Genomic DNA, 21,077 nt, shown 5'->3' with positions numbered 1-21,077 from the left:
TTTTCATTTGCTAGTAAATCTTCTCCTGTCCTCATTAAATTCTCTGCAAATTAAATTTCTAATTAATTCCTTAATTACTCCTTCTACTCCCATATTGCTCTTCCTCCAGTGCTACATTCGATCGGTCTATTGCCTGCTTTATTGTTTTGCTCATCTTACCCATCTACTAGATCTCCCACCAATCCTCTTGCTACTACCCTGCACTCCTGCCACTCCTGCACTCTCTCGAATAAATGAACATAAATAAATAAAACATTGATGATTTGCTTTTTACTGATTTGTTAACTATCTGTACCTGCCTCGTATTTTCATTGCTAGCTGGATGTCTCGTGGCATGACTGTCACTCTTCTTCCGTGTATGGCGCAATCGTTTGCATCTTCAAATAGACCAATAATGAATGCTTCAGTGGCTTCCTGGAGGGATGCAAGAGCACTCCCCTGGAAACGGGAGTCTGACTTGAACTCCTGGCATATTCCTCTCACCATTCTCTGGAATGGCTGCTTTCTGATCAGCAACTCTGTGGACTTCTGGTATCTTCTGATTTCCTTCAGTGCTACGGTTCCTGCTCTGTATCTGTGCGGCCTTTTGATGCTTCCTCCTACTGCGGGGGTTGTGCTCTTCTTTGCTGCCTTGGTGGACAGTTGTTTTCTTGGTGCTTTTCCTCCGGTTGACTTTCTCGCTGTCTGCTTTGTTCTTGCCATTTTGCAGGGGTTGTTTTAGAAGAATCATAAATAAAAAATAAACAAAGGAAAGGATCCAGACCGAGAAAGAACCAATAGAAAGAAAGCATAGAACAAATAAACAATAAAACAAAAAGAAAAAGAAAATAGAAAGACTCTTTAATTTATTTTTTAATTTCGATATTCCAATTTTAATTTTAATAATCCAAAGAAAATTGAAAGCGGAAATGGCTTTTTCTGGGACTTGTTTGTAGTTGAGTATTTTTATTCCAGGTTTTACTTTAGTGAGAATAAGAGCGGGAAAGTACATGGACATTTAGCAACTATTCTGCACCTACAAACAAAGAGAAGTATAGTGAGGTAGTGAACAAGAGATAAGGTAGAAGAGCAGGCTAGTTATAAGGAGAGAAAGAAGGGATATAGCAGGATGGCAATAGAGCATCTAAGAATGCACTAATTCTATTGGCCACTGCAGTGCTGTCATTGGCTGTTTGGACGCGCATTCTCTTACAAGAGGATACACTTGGAGCGGTTTGGACAGGTGATGTACATGAGTTAATATGACTATATTAGGAAATATCCTCTGTATAGAAGGCAATATATCTACATTGGGAAATAGTGTACTAATATCTCTTGTGATATTTGATTCTCTCAATGGCTTTTTATTTTCTTTTTTATTTTCAAAATACTTCAGAGATAGGATAATGAACACTATTTTGTATGTTATTGCTTTCTTTGTTTTTGTTATTTTCATTTTCCCTTTTGTACTGATAGGCAGTAAAGCTCTTGTTCCATTCGAAAATCGTGAACTATTCCAAAATAATAGGAGACGATCTACGCGATGAGTCTCTTCTATAGGAAGGCGTTGGCAGCCTGCTAATAATAAAGAGTATATGTCTCATTCTGTTCTCTTTATCACTGTGATTTTTCTCTTATATTAACATACAAGAAATACTGTATCATGGGCATTAGTGCTCTGTGTCTATACTGTGCTAGAATACTACACTGCTGTGCATGAAGAGAATACTGCTACTTACTATGCTGTGTAGTATTGCTGACTGTTTTAATATGTTCCTATGAGACAGCATTGCCCTCTATGGCAATATTAAATGTATCTTGACAGCATCTTCGAATAGATTATTTCTCTTTTTGTTTTCTCTTTGCTTTGATATTTTATTGTGGTTTTGTCTTCTTTGTGTGCGATGTCTATTATATCTGTGAGCCGTATGGTTGTGACTCTGTACGGAAACGACTTGTTCTCTATTTGAATGGCAGCCGCGCTTATTCTTACTACCGACGGTATCTTAAACAGCGACACCTTGTGTTTTACCTCGTGTGACAGCACTTTCTCTTCTGCGGGCAGTATATTCTGCAGCGGGTCAGTGGCTAGCTCAGCAGTGCGAAGGGGGGCGGTGTGAGGAATGGTGGGGACGTGAGACACCTGCAGAGCGGAGGGCTTGCAGGGAGGGACAGGAATGGAGCGAAGGAATGTAAGAAGGGCCTTTCTTTCGTCGTTTTCAAGCATAAAATAAAATAAGCACAGAATTATTATGCAGAGGTATTTATTGCCAGCACTTGCTAAACAGTGCGTTTATATTACTCAGAGAATACTTGCTGCCTATTATTGGTACTACTTACTGTGCTCTGTACTCTTACTCACAATGCATTCTATGATATATTTTGTGTAGAATATAGTGACAGCGTTATCTGCACGCAGTGCAATATTTAGGTGCTCATCTAGGCTGTGCAGTATTCCTGTGGCTGTCTTTATTTCCTTGTTGTGCACATATCTCACGCACACCTCACTATTTAGCGACTGCACGAGGATCTGGTAAATATTCAGCATAGAGCAGAAAATAAAAATCAGCACTTACTTAGTGCACAGGGCACACTTAATGCGAGTGTCTGCCATTACTTGCCGCACACAGTCTATTGTTACTGATGCACACTCAGTACCACTGCATGCGCCGTATTATCATCATATCTACTACAAATTCTCGCACAAGTGTACTTACTGCTGGTATATACTGCACACTGCTCACTTACTAATGGGCACCTTCATGTCCACAAGGAAGGCAATGAATGGATCCATCTTTTTGTCTTCTATGAATATCTGTGCGCTCTCATCCCCCAGACTGAGCGTGTACTTGCTGCACACCTTATCGTATATTATAGACTTGGACGCGCTATTTAGTATGCTGTGCATGCTATTTACTGTCTCTCTGTCCATTCTTACAGGGCTCTGTGCTGCATATCCCGCCTCTGTGCCATTATCTGCCACGCTTTCTCTTCTATTTATTGGCAGTATTATTTTCATTTCTTTTTATGCCGGAGGTAATAATAATAATAGAAGGAATAAAAGAGGAAATAGCCCGCTATCTGTTCAAGAGCCTAAAGTATCTCTTCCAGCAAAGAAACCAGCTTGTTGCCTCCCTGGAGATGGAAGGCCTTTCCATTTCTCTTCTAAACCCAAATTACAACGGAATATCGCCGAACGAGCTGAAGTGCCGAGAGTGCTTCATAAAGATATCCAAGGCCAAGCGCATCATTCTTTTGAATGAAATAGAGCACAGGAGAGAAGAGTACTTCACAGCCGAGTACAGCACAGAGACAAAGTACGTTCTAGTCGTGCAGGAGCCAGGGGATGAGACAGGATATGCTGCACAGTATGCAGGAAATGAGGATGCAATGACAGCAAACAGTGCACACAGCATGGTAAGTACGGAGAATGAGCCAGTGAGCAGCACACAGAGCATACAAATAGGAGGGCATGTGTACAGACACTGCAAAAACTATAAGGAGAAGCTGCTGGTCCTTCTGTGCATGATAAAGAAGGCGATCATCAACTGCAACAAGCTAAGGATAGTGAACAAGCTCTTCCTTCTCACAAGATTCACCAGTCTGTGCGTAATAAATAGCGGATACTCTCTTTTCTTCACAGCAGATGCGCAGGCCCTGGAAGTTCTTAGAGCTCTTCTGCAGAGCATAAAGAGCAAGTATGTGCTGTTTCTGTTCTCAGGAATGTGTGCGGTAAATATCCTTCAGGCGCACGGCATCACGCAGATCATAAAAACAAAAAACAAAATAATAAACACAGCGATCAAGGGGCGAACCCAGAGCACTCCTGTACATATCACAGAAATAGAGAGCACCGACCCGCAGAGCATCCTAGCGGCAGTGGAGAGCATGGAAAAAGTCCTCCTAGTGGCAGATGTGCATACAATCAGGGCAGTTGTAAAATACGTGAAGAAAGAAGATGCAGATGTAAAGATAAGCCACACTACGCTAATAAAGCTGTCTGTACGAGGAACAGAGGTAACGGAAAGAAAATACGACGTTAAGTAAGGACTTATTATTTACTGCACAGTGTCCGCATAAAAGTGCAAAATAATATTTTATTTATTATGTACAGCATACAATATTCCAGCACATATAACAATAGATACGAGGTACTCAGCAAGGGCATCAGAGCGTACGGAGAAAGAGAGAGCTACAGATACACTGAGTATCTGATGGAAGGAGAAATCTTTCTTGTTGGCACTCTGGAGATAAGATACAATAAACAAAGGATACTAAGTAGCTACTCTAGTGCAAGCAGAAAAATAAACTACGAAAGCATTGTACAGGATAGAATAGACACTGTGCACAAAAAAAGAGCAGATGCTAACGATGAAAATATCCAGGACAGCGGCAGTAAGCTGGGCAGTGTGCAGGAGCACACGGAGTACTACCTGGAAAGCCCTGTCCTGGAAAGAGTGAAGGTCCTGATAGCCCCAGACACAAGCGAGTACTTAGTAGAGGGAATAGTCATAGGAGTGCTAGGAGAAAAAACAGCAGAGAACCACCTCGTAGCCAAAAGAATAATACACACCCTGGATGCAATAGACGCCACCCATCCCCACTGTAATCTACTAGTTACGCCGGAGTATAAAAGTAAAAAAGAGGATAAGGAAGAAGCAGTCATTGTTATTCCTACCTCAGAAAGCATTAAAGACGCAGCAGAGAATGCACCTATTATATTGCTAAGCTCTCCTCTGAACCATAGCCATTTTAATATTTCCAATAAAATTTATGCAGTCCCTGATGAAGCAGACTATCCGCAGTTCATGCTCCCGTGGTCAATCGATAGCACAGCAGTGCATGATAAGGTGGTAAGAAAAGGGGTAGAGATGGTAGCAAATCCCTCTGTTATAGAAATAGAAGGAATCAGAATAGGAATAGTGAACATTGAAAGCATCAGGTCAATAGTAGAGAATCACAACGGAAAATACAATATGGCAGACTATTTCAAGGCAATGTGCATCCTTCTAAAAAACAATCACCTGTCTCCACTCTCTCCTTTCTCTTGCCCATCCACTCCCATGGCCACAGATAGCCTAGTGATGGCTGAGCTACCAGATGTGCTGCTTCTTAAGTGCGAATACGATGGATTAGAGAGAGTAGTACTGAATGAAAAAGCTTTTCACCTGTTGCTAATCAAAGACAAAGCAGCGAAGATAGAAAAAGAGCAGAGATAAGTTATATGAGATAGAACAATAAAAATTAAAGTGTTTATGGTAGTTGGAATGTTTGGAGAGGGATAAAAATTTTACAGAATTGTTTATAGATAAGCACGTGTCCATCTGTACTGTTGATTTTATTAGGCTGTAGAATAGCCATCTTCCTAGCATTTTTTATTGTAAGCTAATTGGTTTACATCCTTATTGGTAGAAAGAGAATATGCTGGCCAAAGGTCTGCAGGAAGAAAAGCAAAAGAACTTCCAGTCAGTGTATTATGAAGTTTCTTTTACAGGATTATAGGAAACATTTTCAGCTGAACAAGCAACGTGATTTATTTACATCCTGGCTACTATGGCAATGTTTATTTTTATTTTATTCGAAAGTGCAGGCACGAATCAGAAAAAAGAAAGGGGAAGCTCTAACGGAAAAACTATAAATAAAAAAATGATGTTTTTAGCATGGAAAATCAGAAAAAGAAGAAAATAGTAAATGCGGCATGCATAGCACTTATTTTCTTTGCCACACAGTGCAGAGGAAGTGGAAATGCAGGTGGTGACGAAAGCTTATGGGATGCTATAGGCCAATGTATAGACGAAAATAATTTGCACGATGCAATAGACGGCCAACCAACTCCAGTCAATGCAGTAGGTGCTGGTGTCCCTGGGACATCTAGAAGTGAAGATGTAGTGATGGAAAGCAATGATAATGTGTTCTTTAATCCGTTATATGATTATGGTGTCCCTGGGCCATCTGACACTGATGGTGTAGTGATGATGGACTATGATGATGTGTTCTTTGATGATCTTGTGACAAGTGAGAATGAATATAATGCATGGAATCCACCAACAACTACAGAAGAATTTGGTGGTGTCTATGCAACACACCCACAACCTACAGAAAACTTTGGTGGTAGTAGAAATGCCTTTGATCCAGTGCATACTGTGCATAATCAACAAAATGAAGGAGCTAGAAGGGATGATGATGAAATCATTATCCTTGAACCAGGTGAATATAATACAGCCCAAAATAGAAATCCGTTTGCAGAACAACAGAGAATGGAAGCACAGTATATAGGGCAGCAAGGTGTAGGTATGAATGCATTTAATGTAGTAAATACTATGTCAGGGCCATCTAGCAGTGATAGTACAAATGCTATATGGGTTGCTAATCCATCTGAATCTACTTCAAATCGTACTGGGCATTGGGTTACGTATAGACCAAGTGCAAGAGGGCAACAGTATATAGGGCAGCAGGGTTTAGGGCAACAGCATATAGAACAGCAAGGTGTAAGTAGGATCCCTTCTACCCGAGAACAATCAGAAGATAATTTTACACCACCTGTAAAAATACAAAGAAGAGAAGACGGCATAGATGTATCCAACTCTCAGCGTATATTTGAGGATAACCTGGGACCATATAAACCGCTAACCCAGATAAATCAATCAAATAATCCTGTAAAAACATCAAGAACTCGAATAGAAAAACTTACCATTAAACAGTGGAATGAGTATAGATTGACTGATAAAAAAAGAGCAGGCCCTAAATCATGCCATCAAACAGTATATGCAGACAGTAAAAAAGAGTATGGTGGGTTAGATGCCTTTGCGGCCTTTAAAGCAAAAAGAGACGGCGAATATCAAAAAACAGCTAGAGAAGATATAGTAAAATTTTCTAATTTGATTGCTGATAAAATAGATCAGAATCCATTTTTGTACTTCAATGCATGCAGGTCTACACATATAGGCACAAAACAAAAAGATTATATGTGGATGATTGGTCTATTTGCTCATAATAATGAGGAAGATGAGAAATATAGAGAATTAGTAAGGGGTCTTAAAGGATATTACCCTGATGCGTATAAAGACCTGCTAGCATATATAAAAAAGCACAGACCGATGAGAGCTACCGAAGATTTGCTTCAAAATAAGCGAAATGAAACCTTGGGAGACATCTATATGCGGAGAAGCCTAGACTTAAACTCTGAAAGAGTGAAACATCAAGATAAAATTAGCCAGATAAATAGTAAGTATACTGCCCTAGCTTATGCTATGCGCATGATTCTAGCGCTTCCGGAAATACAGGAAGATTTCTCACAGATTGGCGAAGATTTTATAAAAGCCACCGAAATATACATAGATTCAACTAGAAATGCACATGCGCATAGTGTTCTGGTGTCTATATGTGTGCTGGCGAAGGAAAAGGAGCCGACAAAGAACATACAAAAAATAGAAAAAACATATGAAGATATATACACTGCCTTTAAGAGCATATACGAGAAGGGCGCGCAGAAAGAGCTAACAGTAGCCAAGTTTTATCGAGGCATACACATAATTCTTGCAAATTTCTATGTAAGAGAAACCGTTTTTGACTATAACAAATATGTTTTGCTAGGCAAATCAGCTATAAAACACCAAAAGAATGTTAAATGTGAGGCAACGCTAGTATCTCTGCCAGAAAGCTCTTCTAAACGGATCAGTAACCCTAAATATTCTTCAGAGCTGGATGACCCTAAAGATTCTTCAGAGCCGAGTGACCCTAAATATTCTTTAGATCTGAAAGTAAGACACATTTCACCTGATGTAGAAAAACACTATCATGTTTACTATGTGGACAATGAGTCCCACCAACTCAGAAAGCTATGCATGCCCATATATGTCGACGAAAATACTGGAGAAGAGAGCTACATACACACGATTAACGATATAACAGCACACATAATAGAATTATATGAAATAGGAAAAAATTCTAATGTTATATATCCGTTTAAAGTAAATAAAAAAACCAGAAAGTGGTCGCAAATTGAAGAAGAAGGCAAAAGCGAAACAGCAAAAGAATTAGTAGAATATGAGCTAGTGTTCTACCGCATTGATGAAGACCTAGCAAAAGTCGAATTTACATTTTCAAAGTTCATTCCTCGAAAGGAAAACGATACGAAAAACATCCGCGTACCACTGTTCCTTATGCATTTGATGCAGGATGCAGTGCATATAGGACCTTTTATTACACAAGAAGAGCTTAGAAAGATAAATCTGCTAAAAATTAAAGGAATTATTGCTCCCAACTTGTATAAGTTTAATGAAGACTATGGTACAGAAAAATACTCAAGCTTACATAAATACTACAGCAATCTGTACATACCGACCAATGAAGAAAAGAAAGAAACCTTTGACTGCTATGTCATGGAGTATAAGTCTGAAAAAGAGGGAGAAGCTATCAAGGTTGAATGGACAGTGGATATGACGAAAGGGGTATTTGCATACACAAGCTGTTTTCTGGATAAAAAGTTCAAAGAAAAAGAAAACTCGAAAAAGCTATTAAAATTTATTAACGTACTGGAGTCAAGAGAGTACAACAAAGATAGCAATCTGCAGAGTATTTGGCTGAAAAATGGCAATGTAACAGACAGCAAATCAGAAAATCAAGCAGAGAAAATATATATTTGGGAGGTAGATAGTAAGACCTATGGGAAGCCAATAAGAAGTGAGGAAACAGTCAGAAAAGAGCATGAAGCTGCAGAAAAAGTTTTGAATATTAAAACTGAAGAATGTAATATTCAGGAAAGTAAAGTAGTAGCTGCAATGAGATCATGTAATGATGATAGAGTAAATGAAGAGAAAAGAAAAAAAAATAAGAAATGTGTTGAAAGACGTAATGCAGAGAAAAAACTAGAGTCTTTGAGCGAAGAACTAAAGAAAGTCTTCTCTAAAAAGCCAGATGAAGAGGTGCAGCTTATTGTATTCCGGAATGTAAATACAAGTAAGTCCAATCTAGGAGCACACAATGAAATTCTTGATGTCTTAATTACATATTATTACTAACAAAGGCAAAAACTATGAAGAATAAATAGAGTTTGATTAAATTAATTCTTACTATTGTTGTTTTTATCTTTTATGATTTTAGCATAGTCCGCTAAAGTTCATAAATGCACATGAACTGGAAGATTACCAGCTTATCACAAGTCTTTTTACATCACAAGAGAATAGAACACAGGCTAGCAGTACTATTCAATATATACATATACGTATAATTCTTTTAATTGATTTGGATTTATTATGAAGTGTACAACTTAGAATGAAAATAAAATGAAAAAGAAAATAAATACTAAGTGTATATGAATATGTAGAATTTTACTTTTTATTTTTATTTTTAGGTAGACTACACAGACACACTCTAGCTCATAAGACTTAAACGGCCAATTGAAATCAAATAGCCAACAAGAAGAGAAAATCTTCTCGTCATAGATAGAATGGTGTACGCAAACACAGCGTAAGTATTGTAAGTGGAAAACATAAAAGATTTGATGATAAAGCTCCATCACTTATCTTGAGCTTGTACAAATACTATCTAGCAGACAGCTGCATACTACTTGTAGATGTACATAAACAAGAATGCAAAGCTACTTCAACAAAACTGCATGCACAGTCAGGCCACATAAAAAGCAAGGCCCCAACTGAAAAATATAAATAAATAAAATGATATTTTTAATATGAAAAATTGGAAAATAAGGAAACTGCTAGATGTGGTAAGTATAGCGCATGTTTTCTTTATCGAAAAGTGCGGAGGAAGTAGAAATGCTCTTTCGTATGGGGATATAGCAGTGGAGAAGAAGGGCTTAGATCTTGATTGGTTTGTGCCAGATATGAGAGGTAGTAATATATGGAACCTGTCAAAATCGATAGAAGAGTTCAGGGATACATACACTCTGCCTCTGCTGCCCACAGAAGAGAATGCTGCATCTGCCATCCTTTCTACCTGTATCAAGACAAATAATGGCGCTAAACCAAATATAGGAGAAAAAAGAAGAGCAGAAAGTACGAGTGACTCCGACGCATCCAACTCTCAGCCAGCGCGAAAGAATAGGAAAAAAGAAGTGGCTCAAAACCAGCATCCGCAAATGCCTAAAAGCCCATCCAAGAAAGGAGAAAAAATAGAGAACTTCAACATCAAGCTATGGAACACGATAAGACTCACAAACAAAAGAAGGTCAAATTACAACACACACCACCAAACAGTGTACAGATTTAATTTTTATAACTTTTGTGACTACATGGCCTACGAAATCATGAAGGACTCCTACCAACAAAAGATCAGAAAAAGCATAAAAAACTTCTCTGAAAAAATTGCCTTTCTAATAGAACGGAATGCGCTATGGTGCTTCATTGCAGGAAGAAGCACGAACGTAATCACAAAAAACAAAGATCTCTTGGGGCTGCAAAGTCTGTTTAAAGATGAGAAAGATGCGTGCAGAAAATTGGTGGAGGGTTTCAAGGGATACTATCCCGGTGTGTTCAAAGACATGCTAGCATATATGGAAAAGCACAAGCCGCTGAGAGCTATAAAAAGCTTCCCAACAACTGTGTGGGATGAAAAGCTGGGTGATATCTATATGCGGAAAAACCTGGACTTAAACTATGGGGTGCTGGAAGACCAGAAAAAGATCAGCCAGATAGACGAAAAGTATTCTGCACTAGCCTATGCAGTGCACATGGTTCTTGCGCTCCCTGAAATGCACCAAGACTTTTTCTGGGTTGGCATAGACCACATACAAAATAGCAAAATATTCCAAGACTCTTTTAGAAATAAACAGGCCCAACAGGTTCTGCTGTCTCTATGCACATTGGCAAGAGAGCCTTCAGATGATCCCACAAAAAAAGAAAATGAGTATAAAAATATTCACATAGCTCTCCAGAATGTATATGCGAAAGATGCACAGCATAAGCCAACAGTGTTTGAGCTGTATAGAGATATATACATGATTCTTGCAGATTTCTATGAGAACGCAGCAGTCTTCGATAGTAAAAGCTACGTCTTGTTGGGCAAGTGTGTTATAAAACATCAAAGATATGTTAGATACGAGATGATCTATGGATTTGAGCCAGATAGCTCTTCTATACAGAACTACGGATACACATATTCATTTGAGATAGATAGATGGGATGTTTCCCCAGATGTAAAACCGCACTATCACGTGTTCTATGTGGACAACACAATGCATCAGCTCAGAAGAGTGTGCATGCCCATATACAAAAAAGACGGCAGCAATGAAGAGCACTATTTACACACAGTTGATGGCATAGTAGAGTATATAAAAAAGCTGTATGAAATAGAGACAGACATTGTGCACCCATTCAAAGTAAGAAAAAGAACGAAAGAATGGTCGTACATCAGGAAAGATGAAAGAAAGCTGACAGCAAAAGAACTAGCAGCATACGAGCTAGTGTTCTACCGCATTGACGAAGATTTAGAAAAAACAAAGTTTACATTTGCAGAGTTTAGGCCTTTTATCCAGCAAAGCAAGAATACCATTAGAATACCGCTGTTTCTTACGCGTTTGATGGTGGATGCAGTGGACTTAGGCCCTTTTGTTAAGGAGAATGCGCATGCAGAGATAGATGCAGAAATAGAGCTTGATCGCATGGTTCCCAATGTGTACACGTTTGACAGTAAGTACAAAAAGAAGGAATACTCGAATTTGCACAAATACTACAGCAATTTATACATCCTACCAGATGAAGAGAAGAGGGAAAATCTTGATTGCTACATCATGGATTATCAAGCAAGCGAAGAAGGAAAGATCATCAAAGCAGCGTGGAGTGTGGATATAACAAAGGGCGTAAATGTGTATACACACTGTGCACCGAGTGAAAAGTTCAGAGGGAAAGAAAATTTAGGAAAGCTTAATCATTTTATCAATGTAATAGGCTCGAGGAAGCATAGAAATGACAGCACTCTGCAGGGCATCTGGCTAAGAAATAATAATACAGGAGACAGAAAGACAAAAAGCCAGGCAGAGAAAATCTACACGTGGATAGTGAAAGACCAGGGAGATAAGATCAAGAAGGACAAAGATGAAGTTATGGAAAAAATAAGAGAAGCAGATAAGAAGTTTAGAGAAGCAGATGAAAGATACAGAAAAGCAAGCGAAAAGCTAGATGCTTTAAAGATATCAGGTAATAAAAAGGAGATAGCAGAGGAAGCAGGCGAAAAGAAGGCAGCATCTGATGCAAAATCCTATATGAAGAGAAGCTTAGAAGCTTTATCGAAAGAGCTGGATGAAGCAGTGTCTGAAAAGCCTGACAAGCACGTAGAGCTTATAGTGTTCCAAAATGTGAACAGCAGCAAGTCCAGCTTAGGAGCACACAACGAAGTTCTCGATGTTTTGATTTCGCGCTATAACCAGTAAAAGGAGACCTGAAGAGTGAATAGAGTTTGATTGAACCAATGCTTAGTATTACTTTTCATGTCTCAAAAGAATAAACAGGAATAAGCAATGTTGTCTACATAAATATTTTAATTGCTTAGTTGTGTTGTAGAGTGTAATATACATGCACTTTATGTTCGAATAAATGGAAATAAAAAAGAAAATAAAAGCTACATGTGTGTCTGTAGGTACAATTTTATTTTTATTTTTTCAATGTACTAATTCTGCTAGAGGATTATTATGCTCATATTTACCAGCTAAATTTAAAACACGTATTAATAGTCAGCTGCATGTGTGCAAATATCTTTTTTTGTTTATAGTTATATGATTCTTTTACAAACATAAACTAAGAATGCAGATTTGTTTGTTTACACACATCTATTCTCTGATTAAAAAACAAACATTTCAATCTTCAAAACAAACAAAAACAGCTATATAAAGAGAACAAAAAAGCATCTGTGCATGCGAATGGAAACACTTGCTATATTGATACTCAATCTGTTCCAATACAGCGCGTCATCAAATGCAGAGGGCCAGCAGAACACAAACCCATCTTCAAGATCATATTCGAATGAATCGTATACAGGCTTAACAACAGAAAGATCTGTTGATTTCACAATCTTTAGCGGATATTATACATCTCCTGAAGAACGAGCAGAAAACGCAAGACTTTTGTCTCAAGGATTACAAAGAGAGAATCGAGTTTATTTCAGCATTGATAGTGCACGTGAATTTGAGAATAGAAATAATCCCCAAGCTATAGAAGCTGCTGTCTATAGTAGCACGAGGGGCGCAGAGGATGAGCATATATGTGAATCTTTAGAATCTTTAAATAACATGCAGTTTGACGATAGTTCACAGTATAGCGACACACCTCCATTGACTCCGCCAAGAAATGAAAGTTTGTCACAAAATAGGTCTGATGTTGGCAGTATTGCCTTGAAAAACAGTAAAATGCTATCAACAGAAAATAGCATTGAATATAAGCCTGTTCCGGGATCAATACTATTGGAATATAGAGAAATAGAAAAAGAAAAAATGAAACAAATACACATAAAAATGTCTGATGGACATAAATCCTATAGTGTCGATATTTCTGACATAGAGTGTTTAGTAGAAATAGTCAGTAAAATAATTATATGCGATAAAGCGAAGGAAACAGATAATTGTAAGAAAAATGGAAATAAAGAGAAAGAGGTTGCTAAAAACAAGCAGTACTTTCTCGTTCTTGATGATCTAGTCTATTTTGACGATTTAGAAGACAGAGTTATAGAAAACGTGAAGAACATAAAGATAGCTGAGTCTGTGAACGTTTTTGTACCAAATATGTGCAAACATTCTTTTGAAAAATGCAACGTAGTTTCTCTTATCGAGCCATTTTTTAGCGTATTGAGAATAATTGTTGGAGACTGCGGGTGTGGGATTAATAATTTTGAATGCAGTTTAAATAACACACCATTTGAGATGAGAACTATAAACAACAAAAGAAAAGAGAGAGGAGAAGGAAGGCCTATAAAAATAACATATATAAGCTATCCTGCTTCGGATGCATTTAATTTATTTCGATACCTATCCAAAAACATAAATACATACATTTACTATCTCCATGTAAATCTAGAAGACGAAATGCTTATACAGCTTTTAAATAAAATGTATCTGCCAGAAGAAAGACAAAAGCGAAAAACTAATAGCACAACCAGCACTGCGCCTATAGGATACTTGCAGGTTACGAATCTAGTAATTCACATAAAAAAGAAAGAGTTTGTTAAAAATAAAGATAAAAACACTCATAAAGAAGAGGGTAAAAATAAAGACAACACAAAAAATAGCGAGCTCAAGAGTCTAGAAGACTGGATTTGCAAATATAAAAAAAACATGCAAACTGGAAATATAGATAGGATAAAAACGATTAGCATGGTGTTTAGAAAGTTTAGCTATCTAGAAAAGGAACATATAGCTTTATTCTTGAACATGGCTGTACAGGATTTTCTTACAGAAGTTAGGATAGAGTATGCCATAAAATTAGAAAATGTTAAAGATAAGTCAATAGAAGCCAAGGCTGATGAGATTCTGCAGATAGTAAAGAGTGCGGCAAAAAACTTGATGAGTAAAGATGAGCTTATCAAGAAAGAAGAGCCTAATAGTGACGAAAGTCCAGTAAACAACATCGGAGTATGTTTCAAGATGTTTAAATTTGACAAGGCCAGCGACAGGAATATGTGTGATTTAAAACGCTTTTCTTTAGATTTTATCATTAAATCAAAAGAAGGATCTTTTTCGATTAAGAAAAGCAGATGTACTGAAAAATCAAAGCTTCCGTCATATATATGGATTAATATAGAGATATATCCAGACAAGAATGCTTCTAGTGGTGCTAAAATAGTCCAAGAAAGTCAGAGAAGTTTAGAACATAGCTATAGGCTGGCAGAGCATTTTGCAAGAACCCATCCTATGATTTACAGACCCTTCAACCAGCAACGCCTTGATAACAAATAGAATAAATATCTGCAGCATGAGAAGTTCAAGCAACAAAAAGTTTTTCATTCTTTTTACAGCTGCTAGCCAAACAACCCTGTCTAAAGTGGCTCTGTTATTTATTTATACAAAAATTTAAAACACAAAATGTTTTTATGTTTGCAAATGTCTACACAAATAGGCTAATTATCAGCGCAAGAGACGTTCCAGCTATAAAAAAGATTGTAGTAAAGCACAGTCTGCAAACAGAGGAAATAAACAGCGAATACACAATAATACGAATAAAAGGATCGCAGGAATACATACAAATACTAGTACATAGCATAAAGATGGCTGTAAAAGAGACACAGCAATAGTCTCACAGCTATGCTCGGAGTGTATGTACTATAGACACATTTTACCAGTGGAAATACAGCAAATAAAAGATAAAAACAGAAAAAGAAACAGAACACTTTGCAAATAAATGGTAGAAGTAAAAACATTTATCTCTTATGCTGATATTTATTGAACCATGCAGCTCTTTTTGCAGCTATGTCTTCTACACTTTTTCACTGCTAACATTGCAGTTTACAACGATATCTGAAAACAGACATTCTGCTGCATTTGTTATTTCCGCATCAAAAAAAGATACAGAAAGAATCAGTCAGTAAGAAAAACTCTATTCATACACCAACACACAACAGATCAGTCTTATTCAGCTGCTACTATCAGCATCCATCAGCTATATCTATAAATTCTACTTTATAAAAACAACACGATCGAATCCACTATTAAATCTATCCATTGGACAACTGCTGTACTATTCTTTGCTATACCATTCCGTTTATTTACACTGGAATATCCTATTTTCTGTTTCTATCTTCTCTTTTATACTGCTTACTATCTCCGAGACTATACCGATAATCACTGAGCTGTTATCTACTCCTTCTGTTCTTCTCTTTTCCCTAAGACCCTCTCTACTTTCTATTTTCTCTATTTTCTCCTCCAGACTTTTTCTTTTCTCTTTTTCCTCTTTCAGCTCTTCTTTCAGCTTTTTATTTTCTTTCACCATCACTTCCAGCTCTCTTTGTATTTCCATGTTCTCGTTGATGAGCTCAGAGACTGCCTTGCTGTTGTGCGGTATTTCCTCCACTTCTGTTGTGTTTATTATCCCCGTCTGGTTGTAGTCCTGTGTTTTGTACGGCCGCACGTCTCTGTACTCTCTGAACACGCCGTGTCTCGGTTTGCACTCAAAATACACGCGCCCTGCTCTGCTTCCATTGTTCTCTCCATTGGATGTGTCCAGCTCTACGCCCAAGGTGCTGTGTTTCTTGGTGCCCACGCGCCCTACGTATCTAACAGTGCCTGTGTATATTCTGTCTACTACAACTCTGTCTCCAATTCGAAATGCTTCTTCACTTTTTGCTTGTTCCTGCTGGAGAGTGAGGCTTTTCATCTGCTTCTTAAAATATTCGCATTTCTTTATTTTTAATTTAATTTTGCACGTCATGCACATCCAGGAAGCGGCTTTAGAAGTGAAGAGGGGATGCATAAGCAAAGCATTCAAGAACAGCAAAGACACAGCGAGCCACGAAGAAATAATCGTAAGAATAGTTAGCATTACAACACCAGACGACTCAATCTCTCAACACAAGATAAGAATAGTGGTAACAGACGATAGCATAGTGCAGGAGTGTCTGCTCTCTTCAAAGTATCTCGAGAGCGTAAAAGAGAAAAAGATATCAGAGCAGGACATAATAAAAATAGGAGGAAGAACGATAGGAACATACGCAGCAAAGGCAATTATCTACATAAAAGAGATAGAAGAGATACACAGGAGCAGCAGCATGGGATCAAACACATGGGAGAGCATAGGAGCCAGCCCTTCGAAAATTCAAAAACGGAAAACAGATGACGTAACGGGCACTCCGATGAAAGAAGCAAAGAAGGAAGTAAAAACAATAAAAGAGCTAAACCCCTTCCAGAACGCATCTTGGTGCATACGGGTGAAAGTAATAAACAAGTCGCCGATAAGAGAGTACACCCGCGATGGAAAAGCAGGAAAGGTGTTTAACCTGGTGGTGTCAGATGGGGAGACAAAGTGCGCCATTGTGTTCTTTACAGAGACTGTCGACACGTTCTTTGAGAAGGTTCAGATATACAAAACATACGAAATATCAGGAGGCGTGCTGAAGCTAGCAAACAAAAGATTTAATGAAGACGTGCACGACTACGAAATCATCGCGGACAAGACGTTCTCTGTGACCCTTGCAGCAGAAGTAGAGAACGCCGTGAGAATGCCGAAAATGCTTGCAAAAGTATCGATGCTCAGAGACAAAGTGAATGAAACGGTGAATATGCTGGTGGCAGTCGTATCTGTGGGTGACGTAGAAACAGTTATAAGAAGAAAGGACAACACGCCAATGAAGAAAAGAACACTCAGAGTAACAGACGAGTCAGAGCACACAGTCCCCTTTATCCTGTGGGAGGACACAGCCGAAATGGCCTGTGCCCCAGGGGACATCATTCTGCTGGAGGGCGTGCGCGTGTCTGAGTACCAAAACGACCCGCAGATAAGCCTGACCAGGGACGGGATTCTTTCCTTCAACCCCGAGCTGCCAGAAGTGTTCAGGCTCCGTGGATGGTACAACAGAAACCAGGACAAAATGGAGAAAGATGTAAAATCAGACAGAAGCGAAGGAAAAAACAGAAACAAAAGAATAGCAAAGATCGAAGACGTAAAAGCAGAAGCAATGGAGTATGCAACCGTCATGTGCACCATCCTCTTCCTGTCAGAGAAGGGGATATTCTACACCTCGTGTCCTAACGATGGATGCAACAAAAAGGTGGACTATGACCTGGCATCACCAGACTCCTGCTACTGCAACAAATGTGCAATGTCCTTTGAGAAGTGCAACTACTGCTACAGCGCAAATATTTCAATCGCAGACAACACGTCATCGATATGGGTCTCTTTGTTCAATGAAACAGCCACTGTGCTGTTCAAAGGAGTGGAGGCCGCAGAGCTGTTCGACATTTCGGTGGAAGACAACGACAGATACCAGGAGATGGTGGGAGGTGTCCAGGGAATGGACGTGGTAATGACAATACGCGGTAAAGAATCGATGTACAACGGAGAGGCAAAGATGAGATACAACGCAGTGTCTATTAAGGAGGTAGACTACCTCGAAGAGTCGCGAAACATTCTCCAATATCTGCAGACTGTGAAAGCATAGCACAAAGCAGCACCAAAGTGATAAATAAAAAATAACTAACCAAAAGAAGAAAGACTCCAAAAGACGCAAAAATAGCAGAGATATTTGTTATTATACCTTCTGTAATGAGAGTAAAAATAGCTGCTATTCTCTGGCTATCCTGCTGTTTCAATAAACTTCCTCTTTAGTTTTATCTAGCACAACAAGAAATAAATCATATTGGTGTTTATTGTATGCTCTTCCTAGAGCGCTCCGAATGTCACATCGTATCTCGTTCTTTTTGTTTTGTTTTTTGTGTATCTTTTTGTCTTCATGGAGAAGTACGCTGTGATTATCACCAGAGTAAAAAGAATCGTAAGAATAACAGGGATAGCAATGGGCCAATAGGCGTTTGCATTCAAGTACAAAGAGTTCCGAATGTGGTTGTTTGTTACCTCCATCATAAGCTCAGAGTTAGGAACTATCTTGTCCTGTGCTATTCCCATCCGGTATTTTTCGTTTGGAACCCGAGAGTGCAGAGAACTGATAAATACGTTCGTGCGCCCAAGACCCAGCACTGTCACAGGCGACTGCATCGTGACATATCCGCTCTGGGCGGGATACGACCCAACGATCACCCGCCCTGTTTCTGTTATTCTGCACGCATAGCTTGCGCCAATCGCAGGAACATGCGAGCCTTTTTCTCTTTCTATTTTTGTAGATATGCTGAGATAGTATCCAGAGATATCCGATGTATTTCTGTAAATAAATAAAGTGCTGGAAGAGTCAACCAATGAGCTAGCAAGAACATTCCACACGCCCTTATCCTCCCTGTAGAATGCCGCCATTTTCACTTTCCCTGGCAGCTCATCAAAAGCGTCTTCGTGCGTAAATCCAGTGCCTCCTTCATTCAGAAAAAGCGAAGGCTGGAATGATGGTGCATTGTTTTTCTGCGCAAGCACTATGATGTCTGGGTATGTATTGCTATTTATGTCCAGCACACTGGGGAACACAGGGCCATTTGAGTCGTACAATTTAAACTCACTGATGTCCTCGATATTATACGTTATTTTATCCTCTGCGCTGTACCCTGATTGGCTACTGGCCTTCATTATGTCTGATTTAAATAGGCACGGAATGCTCTGACTGTTTTTATCGCGCGTAAAAAGCGGTGTGGATGTCTGGCTGCCATTTGTGCAGTATGCTGGGCGCATATTCGGTATGATATTTATGCTCGGCTGATCATTCGAGAGATACAGAATGTCCATGGCGCCAGTGCCTGTGAAATCACCGAACACAAACGGCCCCGAGCTCTCATCGCTCATATCAAGAGAGCCTGTAAGAGTGTACTCGCCGTTGTTCGTGCTCCACACTTCCACTGTTCTTTTTCCGTTTTTTACCGTATCCAGGACTAGATCAGCTATGCCATTTCCGCTTACGTCTACAAATCCTGACGAGTGGTTGTTTCTTAGGACTCCAAACGGCTCTTTGCTGCTGTACTTTACATTCTCAGCTATGTCCAGGAAAAATGTCTCTCCGTCTTTCTGTACAAATAGGGCTGGGTCCAGGTCTTTGTGCGTGATCAGAAAAGGCATGGAGTCAGAGATGCCTAGGCTAAGAGTGTGTCCTGTCTCATCTATTTTAGTGATGCTGTACTGGACCTTCTCCTCTCTCTGGCTATTTTTTGTTTTTATTTTTACGTGCTGCTGGACTCCTTTATGCTCATTTTCCGTCTTTGCGCCTGCAATCCTTGAAACGGCAATGTACTCTCTCTTTTTCTCTCTGTTTATTATGTCTATGGACACAATGTAGTCTACCACGATGGGAGTGTCTATCCTGTGCCGCACTGTGTACTCGTCCTTCTCTCGGGCGACAACTACTATTTGTCTCCTCTCGTGGTTTGTGCCCACGATTTCCACCTTTCTCTTCTCGTTGTCTGTGATGTATCCGAGGGGGATGAAATCAGAGGAAATTGCAGAATAATTTTGAAATTCAACAAACTCTTCTTTGCTCTTCTTCCATGGCCACATTATTTATTTCAAATTGCTACTATTTATGGAGATGTAAATATTTTTACATGGCAAAGAAAGAAAAGACAAAAGAGCAAATAAAGCCAAAGGAAGCAAAGAAACTCGTTGCAGACCAGATGTTCGGCATGAAGAACAAGGGAAAGAGCGCAAAGCTGAAGAAGCTCGCATCTTCGCTCGAGGCGTCGTATCTCAAGGGAAAGCCGCAGAAAGAGGAAAAGAAGGCGGAGGAGCCGGTGTATGAAGTGTACGAGGTGCTGCAGAAGGTGCCAGTGGGCGCAGACCCTGCGAATATTCTGTGCGTGAATTTCAAAACAAACAAAAAGTGCTCAAAAGGAGAAAACTGCAAGTTCAGCCACGACGTAAATAGGAAACAGAGCTCTCCAGTGGTGGCACAGGAGCAGAAAAAAGAGAAAGAGGCAGAGAAACAGGAGAAGCCTGTGTGTAAGCATTACATTGACGCACTAAAAACGGGAAAACACAACCCCAAATGGGTGTGTCCGAATGGAAATGCGTGCTCAGGTAAGCACTCGCCCCCAGAGGGATACATTCTGAGAGAAGAGGCAGAGGAGATAGACTCAATCACACAGGAAGAGATGCTGGAAGAGAAGAGAGCCAATCTCCCAAAGATCCACACGAAAATGACGGAAGAGATCTACAAACAGTGGAAGGAGAAGAGAGAAAGAATGAAGATAGAGCAGAAACAGGAAGAAGAGAAGGTAAGAGAAGGAAACATCCGGCTGGGCAAGCTTCTTCCGTCAGGCAGAGACCTGTTCGTTTACAACCCAAAGATATTCATAGACGACGAAGAAGCAATGGAGTACGATTATAACGCAAGAGAGGAAGAAGTAGAGAGCGATGAAGAGATGGCAGAGCAAATGAAAGAAGGCTTAGTTATTAATAAATAAAACAGTCGACAATAAACCAATCAATTCTATTGTTCATATAATCAGTTGCTCTGCAGTTTGTTCTATTTTTATTTTTGCAGCCCAATGGATAAATACAATTCAGAAGAGAATG

The 21,077-nt window shown here is 39.2% G+C and overlaps 14 protein-coding genes across 14 annotated transcripts; 8 read left to right on the top strand and 6 right to left on the bottom strand.

Moving 5' to 3' along the window:
• Positions 1-285: 285 nt before the first annotated feature.
• NEMIN01_1964 (histone H3) lies at positions 286-702 on the bottom strand (the record flags this gene model as incomplete). The annotated part of the gene is made up of 1 exon (XM_051477906.1): positions 286-702. One exon carries the CDS (start codon positions 700-702, stop codon positions 286-288), a length of 417 nt encoding a protein of 138 aa, XP_051333866.1.
• A 421-nt stretch (positions 703-1,123) lies between these two features.
• NEMIN01_1963 (uncharacterized protein) lies at positions 1,124-1,435 on the bottom strand (the record flags this gene model as incomplete). The annotated part of the gene is made up of 1 exon (XM_051477905.1): positions 1,124-1,435. One exon carries the CDS (start codon positions 1,433-1,435, stop codon positions 1,124-1,126), a length of 312 nt encoding a protein of 103 aa, XP_051333865.1.
• A 351-nt stretch (positions 1,436-1,786) lies between these two features.
• On the bottom strand, positions 1,787-2,206 carry NEMIN01_1962 (uncharacterized protein; the record flags this gene model as incomplete). The annotated part of the gene is made up of 1 exon (XM_051477904.1): positions 1,787-2,206. The coding sequence occupies one exon, from the start codon at positions 2,204-2,206 to the stop codon at positions 1,787-1,789; it is 420 nt and encodes a 139-aa protein (XP_051333864.1).
• A 105-nt stretch (positions 2,207-2,311) lies between these two features.
• NEMIN01_1951 (uncharacterized protein) lies at positions 2,312-2,527 on the bottom strand (the record flags this gene model as incomplete). Its single annotated transcript, XM_051477893.1, has 1 exon — positions 2,312-2,527. One exon carries the CDS (start codon positions 2,525-2,527, stop codon positions 2,312-2,314), a length of 216 nt encoding a protein of 71 aa, XP_051333853.1.
• Positions 2,528-3,006: 479 nt separating this feature from the next.
• On the top strand, positions 3,007-4,026 carry NEMIN01_1961 (uncharacterized protein; the record flags this gene model as incomplete). Its single annotated transcript, XM_051477903.1, has 1 exon — positions 3,007-4,026. One exon carries the CDS (start codon positions 3,007-3,009, stop codon positions 4,024-4,026), a length of 1,020 nt encoding a protein of 339 aa, XP_051333863.1.
• A 59-nt stretch (positions 4,027-4,085) lies between these two features.
• Positions 4,086-5,198, top strand: NEMIN01_1960 (uncharacterized protein; the record flags this gene model as incomplete). Its single annotated transcript, XM_051477902.1, has 1 exon — positions 4,086-5,198. The coding sequence occupies one exon, from the start codon at positions 4,086-4,088 to the stop codon at positions 5,196-5,198; it is 1,113 nt and encodes a 370-aa protein (XP_051333862.1).
• Positions 5,199-5,639: 441 nt separating this feature from the next.
• Positions 5,640-8,999, top strand: NEMIN01_1959 (uncharacterized protein; the record flags this gene model as incomplete). Its single annotated transcript, XM_051477901.1, has 1 exon — positions 5,640-8,999. The coding sequence occupies one exon, from the start codon at positions 5,640-5,642 to the stop codon at positions 8,997-8,999; it is 3,360 nt and encodes a 1,119-aa protein (XP_051333861.1).
• A 668-nt stretch (positions 9,000-9,667) lies between these two features.
• NEMIN01_1958 (uncharacterized protein) lies at positions 9,668-12,364 on the top strand (the record flags this gene model as incomplete). Its single annotated transcript, XM_051477900.1, has 1 exon — positions 9,668-12,364. The coding sequence occupies one exon, from the start codon at positions 9,668-9,670 to the stop codon at positions 12,362-12,364; it is 2,697 nt and encodes an 898-aa protein (XP_051333860.1).
• Positions 12,365-12,844: 480 nt separating this feature from the next.
• Positions 12,845-14,878, top strand: NEMIN01_1957 (uncharacterized protein; the record flags this gene model as incomplete). The annotated part of the gene is made up of 1 exon (XM_051477899.1): positions 12,845-14,878. One exon carries the CDS (start codon positions 12,845-12,847, stop codon positions 14,876-14,878), a length of 2,034 nt encoding a protein of 677 aa, XP_051333859.1.
• Positions 14,879-15,012: 134 nt separating this feature from the next.
• On the top strand, positions 15,013-15,213 carry NEMIN01_1950 (uncharacterized protein; the record flags this gene model as incomplete). The annotated part of the gene is made up of 1 exon (XM_051477892.1): positions 15,013-15,213. One exon carries the CDS (start codon positions 15,013-15,015, stop codon positions 15,211-15,213), a length of 201 nt encoding a protein of 66 aa, XP_051333852.1.
• A 467-nt stretch (positions 15,214-15,680) lies between these two features.
• On the bottom strand, positions 15,681-16,292 carry NEMIN01_1956 (uncharacterized protein; the record flags this gene model as incomplete). Its single annotated transcript, XM_051477898.1, has 1 exon — positions 15,681-16,292. The coding sequence occupies one exon, from the start codon at positions 16,290-16,292 to the stop codon at positions 15,681-15,683; it is 612 nt and encodes a 203-aa protein (XP_051333858.1).
• A 52-nt stretch (positions 16,293-16,344) lies between these two features.
• Positions 16,345-18,072, top strand: NEMIN01_1955 (replication factor A1; the record flags this gene model as incomplete). The annotated part of the gene is made up of 1 exon (XM_051477897.1): positions 16,345-18,072. The coding sequence occupies one exon, from the start codon at positions 16,345-16,347 to the stop codon at positions 18,070-18,072; it is 1,728 nt and encodes a 575-aa protein (XP_051333857.1).
• A 221-nt stretch (positions 18,073-18,293) lies between these two features.
• NEMIN01_1954 (integrin alpha FG-GAP repeat containing protein 1) lies at positions 18,294-20,060 on the bottom strand (the record flags this gene model as incomplete). The annotated part of the gene is made up of 1 exon (XM_051477896.1): positions 18,294-20,060. The coding sequence occupies one exon, from the start codon at positions 20,058-20,060 to the stop codon at positions 18,294-18,296; it is 1,767 nt and encodes a 588-aa protein (XP_051333856.1).
• Positions 20,061-20,107: 47 nt separating this feature from the next.
• NEMIN01_1953 (uncharacterized protein) lies at positions 20,108-20,965 on the top strand (the record flags this gene model as incomplete). The annotated part of the gene is made up of 1 exon (XM_051477895.1): positions 20,108-20,965. One exon carries the CDS (start codon positions 20,108-20,110, stop codon positions 20,963-20,965), a length of 858 nt encoding a protein of 285 aa, XP_051333855.1.
• Positions 20,966-21,077: the final 112 nt, after the last annotated feature.

This window comes from Nematocida minor (assembly GCF_024244105.1).
Source record: "Nematocida minor strain JUm1510 chromosome Unknown 7758, whole genome shotgun sequence".
NCBI lineage: Eukaryota > Fungi > Microsporidia > Nematocida > Nematocida minor.
Note: the sequence above shows the minus strand (reverse complement) of the source record. Positions and strands in the feature narration are given on the sequence as shown.